The sequence below is a fragment of the Arachis hypogaea genome, chromosome 2 (genome assembly GCF_003086295.3).
Source record: "Arachis hypogaea cultivar Tifrunner chromosome 2, arahy.Tifrunner.gnm2.J5K5, whole genome shotgun sequence".
Lineage (NCBI taxonomy): Eukaryota > Viridiplantae > Streptophyta > Magnoliopsida > Fabales > Fabaceae > Arachis > Arachis hypogaea.
In genome coordinates this window covers 30,025,339-30,051,406 of record NC_092037.1, presented here as the reverse complement: position 1 = coordinate 30,051,406, position 26,068 = coordinate 30,025,339, and the positions used below count along the sequence as shown (strand labels likewise).

General features: G+C 35.9%; 1 protein-coding gene across 1 annotated transcript; it reads left to right on the top strand.

Moving 5' to 3' along the window:
* The first annotated feature begins 22,782 nt into the window (after positions 1-22,782).
* LOC112742136 (zinc finger protein ZAT11) lies at positions 22,783-23,722 on the top strand. Its single transcript, XM_025791383.2, has one exon. It carries the CDS (start codon positions 22,952-22,954, stop codon positions 23,534-23,536), a length of 585 nt encoding a protein of 194 aa, XP_025647168.1. The 5' UTR covers positions 22,783-22,951; the 3' UTR covers positions 23,537-23,722.
* The last annotated feature ends 2,346 nt before the right edge of the window (positions 23,723-26,068 follow it).

The following is a 26,068-nucleotide window of genomic DNA, read 5'->3' as shown; positions in this document are numbered from 1 at the left end:
CGTACGTGTGGGTGACGCATACGCGTTGTTGTAACGTATGGCTTTCCACGCGTGCGCGTGGGCGACGCGCACGCGTGACCCTGTTTTCACCCCAAGGTTGATTTTTTTGAGTTTTCAAAGCCAAATTTCAGACTTCTGAGTTTCCATTTTCACCCTTTATGTCCTAAATCTTTATAGTATGCCTAGTAATGAAATGAAGCTAGGACATGTGATAACTTGTGGATGAAGTAAGTGAGATTAATTGTAAGTTATGATTAATGATGACTGTATGAGTTATTGAGGGTGATGATGGAAGTGCGGTGTATGCCGTGAGCCAAAGGGCTGTATTTGATAATGATTACTGGCTGGTCATGGGTTATGCCATGAGCCGGATGGCTATGATAAATATTGATTTATGGCTGGAAATAGAAATATGGCTTTGAATGATTGCTTTATCTTGAGCTCTCTTTCTCAGAAGTGCGACCCCAGAGAGATGAAGGAAGGTGAGGATCCATTTCCTTGTCCCTCTTGATATTGTAAAATCGCCTCAGCGAGATGGTGCGAGGTTAGGATCCCCTCCTTGGTTCCTCCTGGTATATGAGAACGTACCTCCTGGGTAGATGCAAGGGTTGTGGTTGCATCCCACTTGCTCCAGGTTGGTTAGTATATAGGCTCCCCGGGTAGATGTAAGGGTTATGGTTTGTCCCACTTGCTCTGGGTTAGAGATTGTGATGCCTGGGTAGTAGCAAGGGTTGTGGTTCGTCCCACTTGTTCCGGGTTAGAGATTATGATGCATGGGTAGTAGTGGTAATAGTGGTGATTCCACTCGCTTTAGGTTGAGCTTTTGAGACTCATGGGGTAGATGCAGTGGTTAGCCCCCACTTACTCCCAGTCGAGTATGATTTGAGATTGAAACTATCGGAGTCTCGGATTTCCTTGGGTAGATGCAATGGGTCGGCTCCACTTGCTCCAAGTTGAGATCCGAGATCCTGCTGACCCTATGTCGTAAGTGTAGCCAGACACTGTGAATGTCACGGCCCAAAATGAACCATGATCGGCGCTCAGGAAAATAGTTCCCTAGCAAGCCTATCAGACTCAAATATAAATTAAATAAGAAAGTTACAAAGATTTTGAATAATTTACAAGTTCTAAAATAAATATTTATACATTTTTAACAAAACTTAAAATAATTAAGAATGGTTGAATCCTGCCTGTGACATATGGAGCATACAGCGTCTAGGAACTCAACAAGGAACAGATACCCATTGCAGATCATAATTCTTGAATAGAAGGACTCACATATTCAAGTATCTATTCCTAAAAATATTTTTTAGAAAAACGGAATGAGTTTTGCAACTCAGTGACTAGACAATTGATGCCAGGGCATCTAGGCCAGTTTCACTGACCTTTTCTTTACTGTTTTAGGGTAGTTTCATGCATTTTCTTAGAGAATAAGGCAAGTTTTGGATGAAAATACACTCACACCTTGATTCAAGCAACTATTGTGAATTTTACATGATTTCATGAGGATTTTGCAGGAATTGAATGACAAATTGATGATGCATAATCTCATGACTTTGGCTAGAGCTTTGATGCACTTTATTTGCTTGATTTCAGGACAAAGGAAGCAAGGAAGAACCACGTTAGTAGTCACGTTAAGTTAACGTGACCACTAACGTGGAATGGGAATGAGCTTACAACGTTAATGAGAAAAGTGATCACCAATAACGCTTGCGAAGCCATCATAAGCCCACGTTAATTGCCACGTTAACTATGTTAACGTGGAAATAAAGAGAGCTCCAGCGTTAGTGGTAAACGTGAACACCACTAATGTTCCAAGAATTGGCAATGAGCCACGTTAAGAGTCACGTTAACTTAGTTAACGTGAACTCTAACGTGGAAGAGAGGAACAATGCCAACGTTAGTGACACTCACCTTTGTCACTAACGTTGGATCAAACTAGCATTGCCCACGTTAGTGGTCATGTTAAGACCACAAACGTGAAAGTTAACGTGGAGCTAAGATTGATGAGCCAACGTTAGTGACACTCACCTTTGTCACTAACGTTGGAGATGGCATTCACTACCACGTTAGTGGCCACGTTAACTTAGTTAACGTGAGCTCTAACGTGGAAAGTAGGGCCACTTGGAGCGTTAGTGACAAATATGAGTGTCACTAACACTCTCGAAAATGAGGCATGCCCACGTTAAGAGCCACGTTAGTTACACTAACGTGAACTCTAACGTAGGGACAAGGGGCACAAGGCAACGTTATTGGGAAAGGTGACTCCCAATAACGCTTGCGAAGGTTCATAAGGCAATGTTAGTGGTCACGTTAGTGCCACTAATGTGGAAGCTAACGTGGACTATATGGGGTTGGAACGTTAATAAAAAAAGGTGATTACCACTAACGTTCTCGAACCCATAATTTCACTTAACGTTAACTTCACTAACGCCCATGCCAAATTCATACTTTTCTACAAGCTGAGCCCACTAAAGATTGTATCTGCTTCAACTCAAGATCTAAGGCCCACATCCAAGACTTGAAGAACTCACTAGAAGATCAAGAGAAGTAGTATATATAGGAGTAGTTTTGAACTATACAGAAGCTTGGCACTTTGGAGAACTACCCTCTGTATATTTACTTTTCTACACTTTTAGCTAAGCATGTATTCTTTTCTGCCATTTTCCATTTCCAGAGCTATGAACAACTAAACCCCTTTCATTGGGTTAGGGAGCTCTGTTGTAATTTGATGGATCAACTATAGTTTTCATTCTTCTTCTTCTTTCTTCTCTTTTGATTTACTAGAAAGCTTTCGACCTTAATTCAATTGGTTAGTTGTCTTGGAAAAAAAACTCTCCATAATTGGATCTCCTCTGAGCCTTGGAAAAGGGATGAGGAGATCATGCTAGAAATGCTTTCTCATGTTGGAGCAAATTGGGGTCTGGGCGGATATAGTGACATGTAATCCTCCCAATACTTTGATTTGGAAATACATGTGGTATAATCAGTGACCACGCTTCATCTCTTCCCATGAGCAATTAAATCAAGGAATTGGGCAATTGTTCAAGCTTAGAGAGATTGGGTTGCCAAGGAATTGGAACCCAATCACTTAAGATTGCCAAGGAGATCAATAGATGCTTTGATTGAGGAAGAGATGAAAATGAATTTGATCCGGAGAATACAACATCTCTTGAGCCCAATGAATTTCCTATTTCTGATCTTACCCATTCTCTTTACTTTCTGCCATATATTTCCATGCTCATTTTCCGAAATTCCCATTTAAGATTCTGCACTTTATTTTCTGCTATTTACTTTTCCGCCATTTAATTTTATGCAACTCTCAACTATACTCTATTTAGCTCAACTAGCATACTCTTCCAACTCAAGTTGCTTGACCAATCAATCCCTGTGGGATTCGACCTCACTCTATTGCGAGTTTTTACTTGACGATAATTTGGTATACTTGCCGAACAAAAATTTGTTGAGAGACAAGTTTTCGTGCATCAACAATACATCTATAATTCACATGAGACCATATAAACATTGTTATAAAAATAATTTTAGTTAGAAAATAATAATTTATATGAATGAGTGAATCAATAAGGGAGTTCTCATACAGAAATCAAATCAAATAGTCCACACTTGGGCGGCTCCACCTCTAAGGTTAGCCCTTTCCTCTCGTGTGTCCGTACGGAATAATATATCCAACGTGTGGCCTACACGTTAGGCTAGCAACGCCCCTGCTAGCTGAGGTCTGAGCTAGATGCATCTAGGTTAACGCCATAATCGCCATTAACTACGATTTTCTAATATGAGCCTTCCAAACCAATTCAAAACATATACTTTTTAAATATAACAAATTCTTCGGTCTTTCAAACATATAAGGTATCAAATCAAATCAAATCAAATAATACTTTTTCATTCAAATCTTTTTCAATCATACTTTCTTAATCTTAAGGCATTTCAAACATTGCCCAATTTTAAAATAAGTACTAACAAATACTTCAATGCTTCACAAAATACATATTCGAGTAAAATCGAATATTTTAAAATAATATAAAGCTTCATCAAACATGCTTGTAATGTCATAAAACATATACTCTCATGTGCATATTAAAATTAGCTTAACGAGGATAAATATTTAGTTCTAATAAATCGATTGTTCAATCTAATTTAAAATTCTTTGATAATAATCTTTATAAGTATAATTATAAGTTTAGAGAACTCCATATCAAAATAATTATAGATGCAAATCCAAATACTTATAAATGTAAAGCCTACTCACAAATTGGTCCCAAAGAACCGAAGAGACCAAAGCAGAGTGCCAAGATAAAATGTGAGAAAGGTTGAAGTAGAATGAAATGAAAGAGCACGAAATTTGGACCGGGATAGTAGCAACAACTTCGATCCTCACAAAAGAAATACGAGGATGTTACATCAACAGATCCGATGACCCTACCGGCAAGTACAGAACCGGCAGAAGCAAAGCTGAGCTAGGGCAAACTTGCAGAATTTCCGGTGATGTCAGCGCGATTCCCAGTGACCAAAGGCGCGGTGGCACAGCTTGCAACAATGGCAGAGGCGTACGAGCTCCCCCACCTCGTGAGATTTTCCTCTCTCTCACCATTGCGTTTCTCTCTCCTCTGCGAGCTCCTCTTTCTCTCTTCGAACCCCCATACCCGCAACCGTGACGGCGACGACAAAACTCCCTGTCAAGCGGCAACGACAAGGCTCGACAGCGATGAGATGTCGTCCCCTTCTTCTGTTATGTGTGTCTTGTATTTCTCTTTCACATGCAGTGGCTTCTTGTGGTGGCGATGGAGTCCTCGACGATGGCAGTGGAAGCTTCGGCTGCAACAGGGACGGTCTCCAGGGGCGACGGCGAGGACCGCGGGACATCACCTCCTCTTTCGCGCTTCTTCCTTTCTCCTTCCCCCATTCCATGTTTTGATCTCCTTCTCCCTCTCTCTTCTTGATCCGCGACAACAACAGCGACGGCGGCTGCCAGCCCCGCCGGTGCCATCCCTTCCTCTCCTTTCTTCTTCTTCCTGATCCTCAGCCTCTCTATTTTCCCTCGCTCTTTTTCTTTCTTTTATTCTCAGTAGGGGGTGTGTGTGTTAATAGAGGGTTAGGGTTTAAAAAAGGGGTAAAGGGTAGTTTATGTATTTTGATAAATTTTGAGGGTAGGGTAGTAAAAAAAATGTGGAATGTTACAGTGAAAGTTCCGGATGAGCTCGCCCCCGTGGATAAACACCAGCGTGGGTGTTGTATGATTATGATTATGATCATGCTTATGATCGAGAATAAATCGAGTTGGGGATGCACGATAGAGGGGCAGTCCAATGGTTAGCTACCAAGACTTGTCGGGTTGGCTATATAACCGACAGATGATATCATCAGCCAGAGGGCAGGTATTCATCATTTGCATATGTTTGAATTGTTTGGGATTGCCTATTTGTTTTGAATTGTTATATCATATATGCTATATTACCTGATTTTGTGCTACTTGTTCTACTAGTACCTTAATTATGCATTACTTGTCTGTATTGCTTGTGTTTGTACAACTGAGAGGTCCCTCATGCTGGTGTCGGTGGACGCTGAGGACTGTTGGTGCACGAAATTGTAAATCAAACTTTTCACAACTCATACCACTAACCAGCAAGTGCACTGGGTCGCCCAAGTAATACCTTACGTGAGTAAGGGTCGAATCCCACGGAGATCGTTGGCTTGAAGCAAGCTATCGTTATCTTATTAATCTTAGTCAGGATACCAATAGGATTCTTTAGCCTCGATTGTAAAAGATAAAAGAGCATGAAATAAATACTTATTATGCAGCAATGGAGAATATGTTGGAGTTTTGGAGATGCTTTGTCCTCTGAATTTCAGCTTTTCTCTTGTCCTCCTCTTCACACACGCAAGGCTCCTTCCATGGCAAGCTGTATGTAGGGCATCACCGTTGTCAATGGCTACTTCGCATCCTCTCAGTGAAAATGGTCCAAATGCTCTGTCACAGCACGGCTAATCATCTGTTGGTTCTCGATCATGTTGGAATAGAATCCATTGATTCTTTTGCATTTGTCATCACGCCCAACAATCATGAGTTTGAAGCTCATCATAGCCATTCAATCCTTGAATCCTACTCGGAATACCACAGACAAGGTTTAGGCTTTCCAGATCCTCAAGAGTGGCCGCCAAAATATTCTAGCTTATACCACGAAGATTCTGATTAAGGAATCTAAGAGATACTTATTCAATCTAATGTAGAACGGATGTGGTTGTCAGGCACACGTTCATGGATTGAGAAAGGTGATGAGTGTCACAGATCATCACCTTCTTCATAGTGAAGCGCGAATGAACATCTTAGATAGGAACAAGCATATTTGAATGAAAAACAGAAATAATTGCATTAATTCATCGAGACGCTGCAGAGCTCCTCACCCCCAACAATGGAGTTTAGAGACTCATGCCGTCAAAGAGTATAAAATTCAGATCTAAAAATGTCATGAGATACAAAATAAATCTCTAAAAGTTGTTTAAATACTAAACTAGTAACCTAGGTTTACAGAAAATGAGTAAACTAGGATGGATAGTGCAAAAATCCACTTCTGGGGCCCACTTGGTGTGTGCTAGGGCTGAGACTTAAGCTTCTCACGTGCCTGGGCTGTTTCTGGAGTTGAACGCCAGGTTGTAACCTGTTTCTGGCGTTGAACTCCAACTTGCAACCTGTTTCTGGCACTGAACGCCAAACTGCAACATGGAACTGGTATTGAACGCCAGTTTACGTCGTCTATTTTTGCGCAAAGTATGGACTGTTATATATTTCTGGAAAGCCCTGGATATATACGTTCCAACCCAATTGAGAGCGCGCCAATTGGACTCTTGTAGCTCCAAAAAATCCATTCCGAGTGCAGGGAGGTCAGAATCCAACAGCATCAGCAGTCCTTTTTCAGCCTAAATCAGATTTTTGCTCAGCTCCCTCAATTTCAGCCAGAAAATACCTGAAATTACAGAAAAACACACAAACTCATAGTAAAGTCCGGAAATATGAATTTTTCCTAAAAACTAATAAAATTATACTAAAAACTAACTAAAACATACTAAAATCTACATGTAATTACCCCCAAAAAGCGTATAAAATATCCGCTCATCAACTGTTCTTGATGAGATGAATTGATGATGTGATTGATTAATGATGATGATTATTGAATGAGATAATTTGAGCTGCCTGGGTAGACGCAATGAAGTGAATTCACTTGCTCCAGATGAGGATATGATGTATTGATATAGAATTGCTGAGACAGAACAACTAATGATGATTTTGTTTATCATTCTGATTCTGATTCGTGGGAGAGTTAGAAAGTTAGGAAGCATGAGAAATATGAGTTAGATTTAGCTTTTCCTTATGACAGTTGCCTATTTGTGGATTAGCGAGAACATAAGGTGAATGCTTCGTGGAAATAAGTTTAGGATGCTTAGTGAGTTTTTATTTCAGTGCATTGTATTTATTTGGCACTTTTACCGTGCTGGGAACCCATGGGTCGGGGGTTCTCATTCTGTATATATCTCTTATTTTTCAGATACAGGTCCAAGTGCTCAGCAGTGAGCTGTGGTTCGTCTGAGAGACGGCGAAGATCCTTATATTCTCTACTTCATATTTTGCTTAGAATCCCTCCACCTTTATTTTGAAAGATTATATTATGTATTGAACTCTTTTGAATTTGCCTATAGAGGCTCTTATGTTTCTTTTGGGAGAGATTAGGAGATACTGTTGTCAACTACTTTCATACTATACCCTAGCCGGCCTAAACTTCGCGGGTCGTGACTAGTGGCTATTTGCATCCTTTATGTCTTTATCCGTATGTCGCTTTCGACTTCAAGGTCTATCTTTTTGTTGTCGAAACGTGAGTGATACGTCTTCGCAATTTTTTTTACTCTTTTCAGGCTTCTCAATTAATATTCCCTTCAAATATACTTATAATTAAGTATTAAAAATCCACTTGAGAGTCATACCACCATAATATCATTGACTTATGACTCGAGCATAAGGATTTGAATATTAGGGTGTTACACGTGACACATAACTGCATTATGCTTTTGGATTCTTAGGGTTGTGTGGTATATAAATCGAAATTTGAACTTCACATTCTAATACAATTTAGTGATCAAGAGATTGATGGTTGGGTGCATTAGAGGAGATTGGATTGCCTAGGAATAGGAATTTAATCACCTGAGATTTTCCATAAACATAATCATTGCACAATCAAGATAGTTGACATTGAATATTAATCTGGACATTTAAACATCTCCAAAACTTTAACTCCATTCTCATACCGTTTTCTCAACTATTTATTGTTTGCTTTCTTAATTCATTGCTTTTTATGCTATTTGACAATCAAAACCCTCATTTCAACTTGTCTAACTAGCACAACTAGTCGATCATTACTTGCTTAGTCCGTTAATTCTTGTGGAATCGACACTCACTTACCATGAGTTGTTACTTAGTATGACCCGATATACTTGTCGGTAAATTGTGGTTTGTAAATTCAACACCAATATCAAAAGTCGGGTTTTAAATTCAATTTTTCTAAAAATATTGTTTTAGATTTTAAAATCATATTTTTGTATCAAAAGTCCAATTTTAAATCCATTACTTTTAAAATCATATTTTTGTATCAAAAATCATATATCTATGCTAGTTTTTCTCTGTCCCCGTCCCAAATTTAAACTTTAACTGTATCAACCAAACAAACAAACAAAAAGTCTAACAAGCAATAGTACAATACACTAGCTTTTAAATGAACATAATAACAATCTATACGAAAAGAAAAAGAAAATATAATACTCACAACGAATACAACATGTCATTCACAGTCACTGCACTACAAAATCATGATTATACAAGTAAATGACACCTGCTCTAATATAAACTGAAATTCACACATTGCAGTTTGATTTTCAAGAACAAAATTTGAAAGCTTACATACAAGTTTGGATTGGAAGTTTAAACGACGATAAATATCATAGTACTATAGTTTGCAATGTGAAGCAAGCTTTCAGCTAACGTTTGTTTCAGAGACAACATGAACAACGAATGATTAAAACGTATTTGGAGGCAAAGACATAAACACTATTTTATATTTTTGTGTTCATTCTTTTTCGAAAGACAATGATAAATACAAAATTTAAAAAAGTGAACACGGACTTTTTTATCAAAATTTTTTTCTTTTTTATCCATAGATATTTTTTATTATTCTACTATTATCTCTTCTTATTTTTCCTAATTTTAGCTTCTTCTCTACATTGTAGTTCTTCTTTCTCTGCGTTATTTTTTTCAGATACTCTCTTTTTTTATAGAATTTCTTACTTGACTGGATAATTAATTTATTCTTTTTTATCGTTCATTCTCTTCTCTATAGCATGCTGTATATTAATGGATACTTAATTCACTTTTTTACTTTATGTTACTCTATTTATTCTTAATTTTGTTACTTTAATACCATTTTTATCTTATTGGTTCATAGACCAATTCTTCTTGTAATTTTCTATACTCATATATACTCTTATTTTTTATTAAATTAATTTGTACTTGATGTAAAAAATTTGGAATTACATGATTATTTTAGTCATTTCGCATAATATCTTAGTTTTGTCTATGTCTATCCAAACATAATACAGGACATTACATTAGTGTTTTGTCTATCGTATCCAAATACAATGCACAAATTTTTTTTTTAATGTTTTCGTTCTATTGTCTCTGTTTTAGTGTCATATCCTGTTCTGTCCAAAAACAAACACAGCCTCAAAGAACAGAGAAAAATAGAATTGGGTCACAATAAGAAAAGGCGGTGTAGAATAGCAAACAGGAGAACAGAACGATGCGGAGATGATCCAAAGAGGCGCACACGGCAACAGCAAGAGTAGAAGCAACGAAGGAACAACCATAGAAGCAATGTGCTTGTGGTGGTGTGGCAGCTACGAAGACTGCGATGTTGGCTGCCTCCAGTGCTGACTGCAAAGACAATAAGTGTCGGCGGCAAAAACAACGTGGTAGAAAAAAGAGAAAGGAGAAGATCAAGAGGTTGAGTGTGTCAACGAGACTTAGATTTTTTTTTTCGGGCCTGCTACACATACAAGCAATAAGGCCTTACAAGTGTTACAAGCCCCCAGCCCACAAACATTCCACACGCGCACTAATTATATTGAATGGAGCGTAACATTCACGCGCTCCCACTCAAACGGTTATGCTTCTCTTCGCGTAAACCACCTATTAATGGCAGACTCTTCCACTTCTTCCACTTCTCAAAGCCATTCAGAGAAAACGCAACCCTTCCATTTTCGAGCAACATTTGAAACTCAAGATATACAACTCATCGTTAACATTCGAAAACTCCATGAACATACCATAAAACTCTCGATCAAGAATCTCCAGAGAAAACAAAGCTATAATACTCAAGGTACGTTACATTACCATTCTTGTATATTTTCCAGATTTCGAACTAGGTTTTACTGTTCTTCTACGTTGTTGTACGTTTTACTATTCTTCTTGCTCTACGTCTCATTTTACAGTTTATAATGTTCTAGGTTTTACTGTTATTCTTGCTTCTATGTTACACTGTTCTTCTTCGTTCTTGTAGGTGTTACTGTTCTTGTTGTTCTAGTTTTTCTGGTAACTGATTTTTGGGGGTATATTTCGTAGTTTGGTGGGTGTATATGGAGTAATTTTTTGGGTGTATATGGCATAAAATGTTGGGTGTATATTTCTGAATTGATATACTGTAATAGTCAGCACTTGCTTATATTTGCTTGTCCATGGGTGTATATTGCTTGACCTTGTAATGTTGCTTGATATTGATGCATGTTTGAGTGATACCTGACTGATATATATGGGTGTATCTGAATCATATCTATGGGTGTATCTGACTGATATATATGGGTGTATCTGAATCATATCTATGGGTGTATCTTACTGTTATCAATAGGTGTATCTGACTCATATATATGGGTGTATCTTACTGATATCTTACTGATATATCTTACTGTTACTATTTTACTCATATTGTATATTTTCCACATTTCGAAAACGAAGAACTAGGTTTTACTGTTCTTCTACGTTCTTCTAGGTTTTACTGTTCTTCTTGTTCTAGGTCTCATTTTACAGTTTTTAATGTTCTACTTGTTCTAGGTTTTACTGTTATTCTTGCTTCTAGGTTATTCTGTTCTTCTTAGTTGTTCTAGGTGTTACTGTTCTTGGTGTTCTAGTTCTTCTGGTAACTGATTTTTGGGAGTATATTACGTGATTTGGTGGGTGTATATTGAGTATTTTGCTGGGTGTATATAGCATAATTTGTTGAGTGTATATTTCTGAACTGATATACTATAATATAGTCAACAGTTGCAACTGTTCTAATATTTGCTTGTCCATGGTTGTATATTGCTTGACCTTATAATGTTGCTTGACCTTGTATATTAATGCATGTTTGAGTGATATCTGACTGATATCTATGGGTGTATCTGACTCATATCTATGGGTGTATTTGAATCATATCTATGGGTGTATCTTACTGATATCTATGGGTGTATTTTTCATTTAAGAAAAAATGGCAGGCAGAAACCAAGCTGAAAAAAATGTAAGAACAAATATATGTCTTAGATGAAATCAGTTTTATATGATAGAAATATATTTGACTATAATTTTGCTTTGTTTACAGCAAACCAAAGACCTTAAGTGTGCAATGATGACAAGTCATCATATACCCATTTTCTATGCTTTTTCATACAAGAAATTGATGATTTGTGCTTAAATATTGAATGCTTTTGTGCTTAAATGATATATTTTCTTGATCTTTTAATTTTATAAATCTTGTAGGAAAAAAAGAAGAAAAAGAAGCAAAGAAGCACAAAAAAAGGAGAAAAAAAGAGCTTTGGGGTACACTTTGAAGTTGGGGTACACTTTGGAGCCTTAGGCCACGCTTTTAAAAGCGTGGCCCATGACCAAATCAAGGAAGGAAGCAGCCAGCACGCACACTGCCCTGCCCTTGCCAAGGGCAGGGCAGAATCATAATGAAGCAAAGTGAGGATGAAGCAAATTTTGGCTAAGTTAAAATCTGGGCGCTCACAGCATGACCATGCCTACTTCAAAGGGCTATAACTTGAGCTACAGACGTCCGATTGATGTGCTTCCAGTTGCGTTGGAAAGCTGACATTCAGAGCTTTCCAACGATATATAGAAATCCATATTTGGCGTCCAATTGGGGCAGGAACGAAAGGCATCTTTAAGGGCTAAAAATAAGCAAAAATAAACCAAGGAAAAGGAGTAGCGTGTGCATCCACCAAGTTTCGAACTTGGAACTTCATCTTTTGGAAACACTGCCCTGCCCTCCGCGAGGGTAGGGCAGCATTTTGTGATGCACACACACGCACCAGATTGGCGCACCAAAGAAGGCTTCGGCAGCACCAGCAGCACGCACAAGTACCAAATTGGTGCACCAGATTTTTCTGCCCTGCCCTCCGCAAGGGCAGGGCAGCATCTTCACACTCCAAGCCCACACCACGCTAGCACCAAGGACGCACGCACCAAATCCTGCCCTGCCCTCCACAAGGGCAGAGCAGCCTCCTGGAAGTGTCAAGGGCCAAAAATCAACCAAAATTCAATTTAATTCAATTCCTCACCAAATTGAATCAAGGCCAACCAAACCCATTTCTCCTCAAATCCAAAGCAAGCAAAGCCCACTCAACATGACTCAAAGGCACATGGATCAATTAAATTAGGATTTTCATTTTTGTAATTTGTTTTAATTTCATTTTCATTTTTCACTTTGAAAAGCCTATATAAAGGCATCACTCTCATTTCAGGGGAGAGGCTAGCACACTAGGGATTATTAGGATTAGACAGCTCTCTTAGTTTTCATTTTCGTTTTGGATCTTGGGTAGAGAATTGAAGAACTTCTGTTTCAATTCCACCTTGAGATCTCTTGTTAATCTTTCTGCATAATTCAAAATTCATTTGCTGTTTTAAATCTTCTTCTTCTGCAACTTTAGCTTTTCTGTTTTGGATCTTGAATTGAGGTTGAAGAGCTCCATTGATTCAACTTCTGAGAATCATCTTCCACTCTTCCTCTCAATTGATCTAAGGATTGGGTTTTAATCTTCTCTGCTATTTTTAAACCTCAGTTTCTTCTGCAATATATTTTCTGACTGAGCAAAGGAGAATTGAGATCCAGATTTGCTTCCTAAGTTCATTGCTCTTCTTGGATCCTCAAATCCTCTTTTAGATTTTACAATTGAGCTAAGTTTCTTTCTGTCTCGTTCTTCAAGCAATTTTTCATCTCTGTTTGAATCTGGTGCACTTACTTCATCTTTTACTTCTTTGCTTGATTTCATTTTACATTTTCTTATTGAAGTTTTAATTCCCAGCACCCAATCCCTTTTACTTTTCATGCAATTTAATTATTCTGCAATTATTCTAAGTGCTGCTTATTGCTTTCCTTTAAATTTCCTGCACCCAATCCCCTTTACATTTTCTGCAATTTAAATTTCTTGTCATTTAAGTTTCTGCAATTTACATTGCTTGTTCTTTAAGCGTCCTGCCTATTTACATTCTGTCATTTACACTTCTTGTCAATTTACTTTCTGTTGGCTACGATTTCACTCAATTTCACTTCAATGCTAGCTTGACTAAACTAATCACCCACTAAAGTTGCTTGATCCATCAATCCCTGTGGGATCGACCTCACTCTTGTGAGTTATTATTACTTGATGCGACCCGGTACACTTGCCGGTTGGATTTGTGTGTTGGAAAATTTGTTTTCCACAAAAACACCATCAAGTTTTTGGCGCCGTTGCCGGGGATTGATTTAGATCAACAATGATTAAGTGGGTGAGAAGTCTAGATCAAGCATTTTCTTTATTTTTGTTCTCTGTTCTAAGTTGAAACCAAGGTGTTTGAGTTATTGCCTCACTAAGAAATTCATCTTTGAGATATGAATTTCAATTTCCCTTGGTGTTGTGTTTTATAAAATTCAAATGGAGTTCAACTCATCTTATGATCAAACAAATTTTATGGGATATTACCCACCATTACCAATCTCTAATGGTAGCTGGGAATATCACCAAGAGAATACACATTCTGAGCACTCCAATTCATGGAGATTTGCTTCAGAGACACAAGATGAGCAAGAAAATCATATGGGATACCAACCACCACCACAAAATGATTCATATCATTATCCTCATGGTGGATGGAAGTATCACCAAAGAATGGAAGAGCATCCACCCTCACGTCCCAGTTTCTCATTTGAAAGTTCTTCATCACTTGATTATGATTACTCTCAACCTTCATCTCTTGAACTAACAGATTGGGATTACCTTCAAGCCATTGAAATACATAGAAAACTCGTGGAAAGATACACACAACCCCAATCCTGGACAGAAATTGTATTCAAGAAGATGAATGAGTTCTCAGAGCAAACAAGGAGGGACTTAGAACCATCCAACAGTGAGGATGAAGACAAATTTCTGAAGGATAAAGAGGAAGGGCAAGATAAGGAGGCTACTGCATCAAGTGAACTTTCAATGAAGAATGAGGTAGTTGAAAATGAAACTGCACTTGAGATGAAAAGGGAACATGAACATTCACAACCCTCACAAACTTTCCTTGAATCTGTGATCGAAAAATATGAAGAGGAGATGAAGAAATCTTGGGAAGAACAACAAACCTCCTCCATAAAAGGACTATTAAGTCAAATGTTGGGTGCAAGGGAGGAAGTGGAGGAGCAAGAAAGTGAGGAAGTCATTCCAAACTCAAGTGAAGCAGAGAAGTACATAGAGGAAAAGCTCATGGAGCCACCAATTCAAAAGGCCCTGGATGAATACAAAACTCCAATAATCACACAGCAAACAAGTCTTGAATTCAAAGAAGTGAAGGCAACTAACAAGAGCACCAATTCTGTCCCTAATCCAGCAAGCAAGATCAATCAAGCCATTTGCAAAAGGAAGCTTGCTGAGGAAAGGCCAAGGCAAGGGACAGTAGCTGAATCTTCTCCCCATTTGAGGTCATTCCTCTTAACAAACTGGAAGAAGAGGAAGAAAGTGAAGAGCAACATGTCAAGCTAATGACACTAAAAGAGCACTTGTTGGGAGGTAACCCAACTGTAGGTACATTTCTTTCTATGCTTTGTTTAAATTCAATAAATTGGCATATGGTTACATTCTAAGTTTGGTGTTGCCTTGCAACAAATTGTTTTCAATCTTTTTGGATGATTGCATCAAATCAAAAATGAAAGTGACACACCAAGATTTTAAGTTTGGTGTGCCACTTATTTTCTATGCAATTCATTCAAGCAACACCACTTGTCTGCATAACTATAATGTCTTTGCAGTGTTAATTTTCTTTTGGTTTGATATTTTGTTATTCTGTTTACTTTAGTTAATTCTTTGTTTTTAATGCTTTCATTTTAGTTTGCTTATTTACTGTGTTTGTTAATACATTACCAAGAGAGCTTTATTCATGACAGATTATTGGCTTGGTGATTGTCTTTAACATACAACAGTTTCATTTAGTTTTGTTTTAAATAAAATTGATATATGATTGCATTCTAAGTTTGGTGTTGCTATGCAACAAAATTTGGTTCCAATATCTATTAGATACTTGCATCAATTCCAAGTGAAAGTGTCACACTAAGTTTGGTGTGCCACTTATTCTTTATGCAAAGTATTGTGCACACCTTCTTATGCTTGCAATCAAATGTCGCTTTCTCTTGTGCCTTGATTGTTATTTTTCATTTTTGCTTTCTTAAAACACATGTGCTACTAACATTTCATTGTGTAAGACATTCATGATCCATCTTAGCCCCATAGCCATTGTTCTAATTGTTGCTTGAGGATGAGCAAGCACTCTAAGTTGGCAAGGGAAAGGGAAGAATTGGAGAAAAAGGACAATAATAATGAAGATGAACTACAAGGTTGTAAAGTTCCTTTTCCTCTCCTTTGTTTCCAGCACTTTAAATTGCATGATTGTCTTTATATTCTCTGTATACATGTGTGGTATGAATAAGTGTAGCTTGAATTTTGATTTATAATATGTTGCTGTGGCATTATAACTACCAACTTAAGCTTTGTGAATTCAAAAGCAATAAAGTATCATGATCATAAACAAACAAGGCATTAAAGAAGATTTTAAGCATGTGCATACAAGTATTGGAAAGCTAGTATGATTAATTGTTGCTCAATTGCATTGGATTTTATTTAATTGAAGTTTTTCGTCTAGTACATTTTGTGAAATCTTTTGAAATCATGAAAACCTTGAAGAAGCAAATACAATTAAAGCAAGAAAAGAAAAAGGGAAGGAATGAGAAAGCTGAAGGCTCTGAGTACCAATGGCAATTTATTTGCTAAGTGCTTGTGGTGTTTATGTATCAAGCCAAATGCTTGAAAACAAAACACTTAGAAGTCAAGGCTAGGCTCAAGTGCAAAAGCACTCCCTCAAAGCTCAAGGTTCTGAGCATCAATGATTAGAGAGTCAAAGAAAAAAAAAATGAGCTTAATGAAGTCCTCTAATTCAAATGCTTGTGGTGCTTATGTATCAAGTGGTAATACTTGAAAACAAAGCATTTAGAAGTCGTAGCTTTGTTATTTACTCATGGGGCAAAGCACCCAAAAGGAGAAGCTAAAAAAAAAAATCAAAAGCTTGTTTCAAGGAAGAATTATAAGAAAAAGATTTCATAAAATAAGTTAGATAGAAGCATCAATCATTTACATCTCTTTTGTAATTGTAGCATGCATAGAAAACTATCTTGCCATGAACATTAACTTGCTACTCTTCTTACCTTGGATTGTCAATTTCTAATGCATGATTCTTTTCTTGCTTGGGGACAAGCAAGGTTTAAGTTTGGTGTTGTGATGACAAGTCATCATATACCCATTTTCTATGCTTTTTCATACAAGAAATTGATGATTTGTGCTTAAATATTGAATGCTTTTGTGCTTAAATGATATATTTTCTTGATCTTTTAATTTTATAAATCTTGTAGGAAAAAAGGAAGAAAAAGAAGCAAAGAAGCACAAAAAAAGGAGAAAAAAAGAGCTTTGGGGTACACTTTGAAGTTGAGGTACACTTTGGAGCCTTAGGCCACGCTTTTAAAAGCGTGGCCCATGACCAAATCAAGGAAGGAAGCAGCCAGCACGCACACTGCCCTGCCCTTGCCAAGGGCAGGGCAGAATCATAATGAAGCAAAGTGAGGATGAAGCAAATTTTGGCTAAGTTAAAATCTGGGCGCTCACAGCATGACCATGCCTACTTCAAAGGGCTATAACTTGAGCTACAGACGTCCGATTGATGTGCTTCCAGTTGCGTTGGAAAGCTGACATTCAGAGCTTTACAACGATATATAGAAATCCATATTTAGCGTCCAATTGAGGCAGGAACAAAAGGCATCTTTAAGGGCTAAAAATAAGCAAAAATAAACCAAGGAAAAGGAGTAGCGTGTGCATCCACCAAGTTTCGAACTTGGAACTTCATCTTTTGGAAACACTGCCCTGTCCTCCGCGAGGGCAGGGCAGCATTTTGTGATGCACACACACGCACCAGATTGGCGCACCAAAGAAGGCTTCGGCAGCACCAGCAGCACGCACAAGCACCAAATTGGTGCACCAGATTTTTCTGCCCTGCCCTCCGCAAGGGCAGGGCAGCATCTTCACACTCCAAGCCCACACCACGCTAGCACCAAGGACGCACGCACCAAATCCTGCCCTGCCCTCCACAAGGGCAGGGCAGCCTCCTGGAAGTGTCAAGGGCCAAAAATCAACCAAAATTCAATTTAATTCAATTCCTCACCAAATTGAATCAAGGCCAACCAAACCCATTTCTCCTCAAATCCAAAGCAAGCAAAGCCCACTCAACATGACTCAAAGGCACATGGATCAATTAAATTAGGATTTTCATTTTTGTAATTTGTTTTAATTTCATTTTCATTTTTCACTTTGAAAAGCCTATATAAAGGCATCACTCTCATTTCAGGGGAGAGGCTAGCACACTAGGGATTATTAGGATTAGACAGCTCTCTTAGTTTTCATTTTCATTTTGGATCCTGGGTAGAGAATTGAAGAACTTCTGTTTCAATTCCACCTTGAGATCTCTTGTTAATCTTTCTGCATAATTCAAAATTCATTTGCTGTTTTAAATCTTCTTCTTCTGCAACTTTAGCTTTTCTGTTTTGGATCTTGAATTGAGGTTGAAGAGCTCCATTGATTCAACTTCTGAGAATCATCTTCCACTCTTCCTCTCAATTGATCTAAGGATTGGGTTTTAATCTTCTCTGCTATTTTTAAACCTCAGTTTCTTCTGCAATATATTTTCTGACTGAGCAAAGGAGAATTGAGATCCAGATTTGCTTCCTGAGTTCATTGCTCTTCTTGGATCCTCAAATCCTCTTTTAGATTTTACAATTGAGCTAAGTTTCTTTCTGTCTCGTTCTTCAAGCAATTTTTCATCTCTGTTTGAATCTGGTGCACTTACTTCATCTTTTACTTCTTTGCTTGATTTCATTTTACATTTTCTTATTGAAGTTTTAATTCCCAGCACCCAATCCCTTTTACTTTTCATGCAATTTAATTATTCTGCAATTATTCTAAGTGCTGCTTATCGCTTTCCTTTAAATTTCCTGCACCCAATCCCCTTTAAATTTCCTGCAATTTAAATTTCTTGTCATTTAAGTTTCTGCAATTTACATTGCTTGTTCTTTAAGCTCCTGCCTATTTACATTCTGTCATTTACACTTCTTGTCAATTTACTTTCTGTTGGCTACAATTTCACTCAATTTCACTTCAATGCTAGCTTGACTAAACTAATCACCCACTAAAGTTGCTTGATCCATTAATCCCTGTGGGATCGACCTCACTCTTGTGAGTTATTATTACTTGATGCGACTCGGTACACTTGCCGGTTGGATTTGTGTGTTGGAAAATTTGTTTTCCACAAAAACACCATCATGCAACACATTTGTTAAGTGAGAAATTCAGAAACATGAGTGAGGAGAAGAAAACAATTGTTAGGGATTTGGGATTTGGTGGCCTGATGCACATCCCGCCGCTAAGGGTGCATCACCAAACTGTCAGATAGATTCTAAGGATATTGACACTGATTAATGTAAATGTTATATAGTCTTGTAACAAATTGAACACATGCTGTAAAAATTTTTCAATTATAATCCAGTTTATTGTAAAATTTCTTTCAATAATTAAACTCTCTCTGCTGTATTCAAAATGTATGAATTACAGGTACTATAATATGAAGGAAAACATCAAACCAAATATACACCCATAACCTGCCATTTTTTATTTTTTTACACCTAAAGAAAGTTGAATATACACCCAAAAATCTATTCCCTTGATGCTTTATCCCTAAAATCCTGAACCCTAAACACTTAAAACCTAAACCCTAACCCCTAACTCGTAAACCCTGAAACCTAAACCGTAAACCCTAAAACCCTAAACCCTAATACCTAAAACCCTTAAACCGTTGTAAAAAAAATAGTATTTTATAACACAAAAACAAGATTCTGAAGTATATATATGTATATATATGTAAAATGTGAAATACAAAAAAATTCAGAAATACACCCAAAAGAACACTGCTTTTACACCTAAAAGAATGCATGCTCTTGCTCCTTTGTGTGCTTCTCATCCCTGTCCAGAAGTGGTGATCCAGATAGATTGGAACCCATATATGACGGTCTTCATAGAGATCTGCAGAATACACCCAAACACAGACTATAAATACACCAAAAAAAAATTAAATTTACACCTCTGCTGCAGATTTTAAACAAAAATTACCTGAAAGCCACTTGTTGTCCACAAGACCAAAATTCAGCAGAAAATCATTTCAATTCCTATCAAATGAGTCTTTAAGCACACCCACGCTTCTCACACTTCTCTCGTAATGTAATTCCTCACATCCTTTTCAATAAAATTTAACTCGTGATGACCCCCGACAGCCGCAACAAATGATTGGTAAGTTTTGCTTAGTCTAATACCAGCCTCCTCGTTATTCTCTAATACATGCTTAGTTCCCTGTGCTGTTTGAGATATTTTAGATTTCTATTTTCCCTCTCTGCTACATGTAATCAATTGGTTCTTAATCTCGTTTCCCTTCCTATTTGTGCTCCGAACTCTTGTAGAAAACCCTGCAACCTTGGCGTAGTTCCTGTAAACTTTTCCAACATCTTCAAGGGTGGTAAAGGTCATTCCAACCTTGGGAACAAACTGGTCATTAACAACAGAGAGAGGCTGCAGAATACACCATGTCAAAAACTAAAAATACACCCAATCATGTCTGATATAATACACCCGAACCGCAACAACTCAACTAAAATGACAATAAAAGCCATAAACTGTAAATACACAGGATGCAGAATACACCATGTCAAAAACTAGAAATACACCCAATCGTGTCTGATATAATACACCCGAACCACAACAACTCAGTTAAAATAACAGAAAAACCAGTAAACTGTAAATACACCCACACTTTCCTCAAAAATACACCCAAAAAAGCTCTGATCTACACCTGATCGTCTACTATAAATTCCAGAAAATTAATCAAAACTAATACATTACATTCGATCCACAGATTTATCTTCATGCGTTAGTTTGACAGTCAATGTTCACGAATTATTCACCTACACAATGCTATACAAATTACTGCAACAAAATTCATAGTAATCCTATGTAAATCAAACCTCAGGAACTTCGTTAGATTCAAATTCATAATCCACTTCGCTTGGATTCAGCTGACAATCTGAGGTTGAATCATCCATTATCTTCAAAACGATTTCAAACTTTGATTTCAGAAAACAAAAAATCAAATAGAAAACGAAGCTGGAGTTACAGAGAGAGGAACTAACGTAAATGACGAAGAAGAAACGAGTGAGAAAGGAGGGGAAAAGAACGATCGAAGAAACCAGGAAAAGCTTCACGAGAAGAAGAACGAGCAAATCGGCAAATAAGGAAAACGAAGAAGGAAACAAATCTTTTAAATTTGGTAGTTATATATAGTGCATGTATACGACGTAACCATTGGAGCGCGTTTTAGGTTTTAAGGTGTTAAGTAACTTGTAAAGCATACAAGTCGTTAGCGCTTGTATGCAGAGCTTTTCTGATTTTTTTTTATATGAATTTGGATCTGGATTTAAATACTGATTTGAGATCGGTTAAATAGTTTGGATTAAAAAAATTAAAATATAAAATTGATATAATTTAGTTTGCACATTTATTTACTTAATATTGGTTTTTTTTTAAATGATCTGATTTTGATTGGATTTAAAATCTTGCACATCCTTATCCGTTTCTATATCTTAAAATCCTTGTCTCTGCCAACGATAATAATAAAAAATGTTATTTTTATATTAAAATTATCTGCTAAGATCAGCTACTAATGTATTTATGTATAAATATATGTGTAGTTTAATTTATTTTTAATATGTATTTATATTTTAACATATATTTTATACTTGTGGCTGATTTTGGTGGATAATAATAAGACGTATTTTAACTTTACTAAAAGGAAAAAGACAAAAATAAATAAAGTAAGAAAAAGAAATATAAAGATGGTGTATATAAGCATATTTATATATAGTATGAAAGAGAACAAATCCTAGTTACATTTGCGGCATAGTACATGAGAATTTCTTATTCAAGTTTCAAACCATGACAAATGCAAGTAGATAGCTTCTTCGATTGTATATGGAAGCAGCTAGCTCGCCTCAAACGATTCGATCATTCACTGTATATTACTATTACTATTTAGCACGCCAATAAACGCGAAAACATGTTGCTTCAACAAAGAACAAACACGCTTATTTTGTTATTACAAATAAAATAGTAAGCTCAACTTTCACGAGGCCAACAAATACTTTTTATTACATGGAATGTTCAATCCCAAATTATATATGATGAGAAAATCAATTACTAATTACCGATTAATTATTTATATAAAAATGTATATTAAATTGCAAACGATCATATATTTATATATGCAATAAAATTTTATAAATAATATAATCAAATTAAATTTAAATTTATTTTTAAAATATGCATAAAAGTATACAAATATAATAGTGACCAATTTTCTTTGTTCATGAAAAGTTTGAATATGTTATTGTTAAACTTGATTCTTCTACGCCATAAAATGTTTGATTATTTATCTCCATCAAAAGTTTTATTATTTCGTAGAAGCAATGCGTAAAATAATATACATAAATAAATAAAAACACGTAGTGATTACTTTAATTTGATAGTTTATTTTTAATATATACATGAAACATTTTTTAATGCCAAATTTGCATTTATTCAACACCAAGTAAATAAATTAAAAAAAAACAAGTTTCTAATATTAAAATAAATTAAAAGATCCAATATATCCAAGTGTTCAAAATATATTTTTCATGTTTATTATGCCAACAAAACTGTCACCAAAATTAACACATGCAAATAATCTATTATGCAAACAAGGGACCTACATAGATACGTAATACACGTTCATTTATTTAATTGTAGTAAATTGACTCACAAGTTAATTAATTATGGATATATGTATTAATGTATATTGGTCAAATAGGCACTCCAACAACCATTAACTTAACTAAAGACTCTATGCCTTCAAATTTAATTTTCATATATTTGAATCATACTAATAGTCAACATTCAATAAAAAGCAAAAAATGCCTCCAAGAATTCGTTGAATTTAAATTAGTCAAAATCTTTGACTTTTTCCCCTAGCGGCCTATATATACCTATCTCCATCCCCTAGCCAGTGTTCCTCATATTCACATACATCTCAATCTCAAATCTCATCATCTCAGATTCTTTTTTCACCCTACACTAATTATACCAATATACTTATTAGCTTGTATTAATCTTTAATTCTAGGCCAATACTTCAGATACAGAGTAATAATATACATAGAATACAGAGAGATATGAAAAGACAACGAGATCATCAAGTAATAATGGATAGTAATAGCATTGACTTGGCACAATGTCTAATGCTACTTTCTCATCAAAACCCTAAAGATCAAAGCAAAGTCCACCATTATCATCGTCAGAAACATTTTCGCCCAACGGAATTTGAGTGTAGCACATGCAACCGCAAATTCTCTTCATTTCAAGCCCTTGGTGGTCACAAAGCTAGCCACAAGAAACAAAAGATGGAGAAGAATAACAAAGAAGAAGCCACAACTACTCTCAGCTTAGGAGTAGGGAACAATAATAACGTTTTTATTAACAAACCCAATAAAATGCATGAGTGTTCAATTTGTGGTCAAAGATTCTCTCAAGGGCAAGCACTTGGAGGGCACATGAGAAAGCATAGACTACATGCCAATCAAGAAACGTTTCTAATTCCTTCTATAAACGACGTCGTCCTGGGAAAAATCCCACCAGTTCTAAAGAGATCTAATAGCTTCAGGGTTATGTGTTTGGATTTGAACCTAACACCTCTGCAGAATGATTTAAAGGTATTGTTTGGAAACATGGCACCAAAAGTTGATCCTAGCTGGGTTTGACTCTTAATTTATTTCTTGCAAATTGCAATTAACTTTGTCATATAGTTTCTTTATGGAATTTGTATTTAATTAGAAATAGTCTTCATTATATTATTCTTTTTTATATTGATCTCAAAATAAGGTAGTCATTTTTAACAGTATGTATTCTTTCAATTCTTTAGTGTCAACTTTGTAATTTTATTTTAATTATTTTTGTATCCATTTATATTGACTTGAAATGTAATTGCTTATAGATCTTAATTAATTAACAAAATACACAGTACTATAAAAACATTATTTTTGGTTGATATATATATATATATATATATATATATATATATATATATATATATATATATATATATATATAACTTTTTATAACATACAGAATATTATTGATTATCTGGAAGGATAATATAATAATGCTTTTAATTTGATGACAGGTCATATTAAAAAGAAGAAATGAATTATATTTTTTTCTTCTAATATCACATTAAATTTGAGAATTTGTTTTGGTGACTTTTTTTATATCCTGTTAATTTGAGGGTATTATATACTTTTTTGTAACAACCTAGATTTTTCAAATTTCATACATTAGGATTCATAAAATTCGAGTAACCGGTTATATTTAGTTTGGCGAACTGATTTTGGAATATGCAAAAAAATAAATAACAATATTTTAAGGTAATAATAATATTTTATTATAAATTATATATGAGTCACTTTATAATTTCTACAGTCTCACCACATGCGGCCACCTCCAACTTGTTTTTTTTCTTCGTATAACATCTCAAGAACTATCTTCTGCTTCCCTTTTTTTTTTGTACGTGACTCGGAGAAAAGGGAAACGAGAGAGAAGTTGAAAATGTATAACTCTCGTTATTAGAATGTCACGTTTTTTACTGTGTCGCTCTAATAGCTTAAGTATTACGATAATTTTAAATATATTTAATTTTAATATTAAAATAGGAGTATGTTTAAAACTTAAAAATTACGTAACTTTTTAAAAATATTTTTTTGTTTAAAACACACACACATATATATATATATATATATATAGATCACATATAATATTTTAAAATTATATATATACATAACAATAACTTACAAACATACATATTACAATTTTCTATCTCTCTTACAAAATTGGTAAAGATAAAGGGAAAAAAAAAATAATAACTAAGATAATACAAAAAATCGAATAAACAGAAAATGAAATAACTTTTTTAAAATTTCGTCATCCATATCTTGAAAAGGAAAAACCTGTAAGGGAGTGAGAACATCGTCCTCACCGTTTCTCACTATAGGTTTACAGAATTGTTATAATAAGATACGTAAAATAAACTATTTCTAATGTACAGTGGTCATTATTCGTCTTATGTGTCTTTTCAAAAACCAAGGGTTCACATTCAAAATCCAAAAATCCTTTTTAAAGAGACTTGATTAATTCCTCAAAATCAAAAACCTTTTTTCTTTTTTGTAAAATCGTAAAAGTTTTCCTAAATAGTATGAATAACCAACCTGTCCCAAGCATAGGTTCAATTAAGTCTATGCTGTAAGAGTTTGATTTTTCATACTTTACTTGACCATAAACATAAAAGAAGTTACCTAAGCTGTATAAATGACCATCTTGTTCCAAGCATAGGTTCATTAAGTCTATACTGAACCAGTTTGATTTTTTGTACAGAACTAGACCTCAATAATACCAATCACGGCCTCGGGCCCATCCAAAATCCAACACGGACCCTGGCCCAAACAACTCAATCATCAACAAATCACTACAAACCAAACAATTTCAGACAAAAACACAAGTAAAAAGGTTCAAACACAATCAAAGTAGTTACATCAAGTATAGCAATTAGCAGTTAAACAGAATTATTCACATAGGCAAACCAAATACAATATGTACACCTAAACAATGTCACATAGATGCATATGATGAATGTCTGTCCTACTGGCTGTGATATCACATGTCAGTTCAACTGCCAACCTGACACATCCCCAAGGAGATGTTGCCTTTCGGTCACGAATATAAATAGAAACCCCCAGGGATGTCGTGCCCGGCACACGGTCCAGGGATATAGTACCCGACACACTCTTGTGATTTCGAAAGGATGTGAGTGGAATACTCTGCCTTTGACCTCACATCTACACGTAAGCAGGATTAACCACTGTCCTTATGTGGGCGTCGCAACCTCGACAAGCGAGATTAACCACCGTCCTTGCCAGGCGCAAGTGACTTATCAACAATCTCAGTAATATCCACAATCAATCAGGTTCAAACTCTTATTTCAATAATCATTCTTGGCCCATTTACTTTCAAATAACAAATGTATTCAGTTCACATCTTGCCAAGAATCACTTTTCTCAAGTCAATTTTTCTTTTCAAAACAGAGCCACTTTTCGCAACGTCTTTCCAAAACATCCAAACAAGTTCAAAACCATGCCAAATTTCAAAATCTCTTTTGAAAGACTCAAAATCATTCTTTCTAAATGGTGTGTGAAATTGAACTCCGCAAGTTTCGCATAGATGAACCGGCAAGTGCATCGGGT

What these genes read in the sequence shown, in the direction of transcription:
- LOC112742136 (XM_025791383.2), top strand. Translation starts at nt 22,952, where the DNA reads ATGAAAAGACAACGAGATCATCAAGTAATAATGGATAGTAATAGCATT.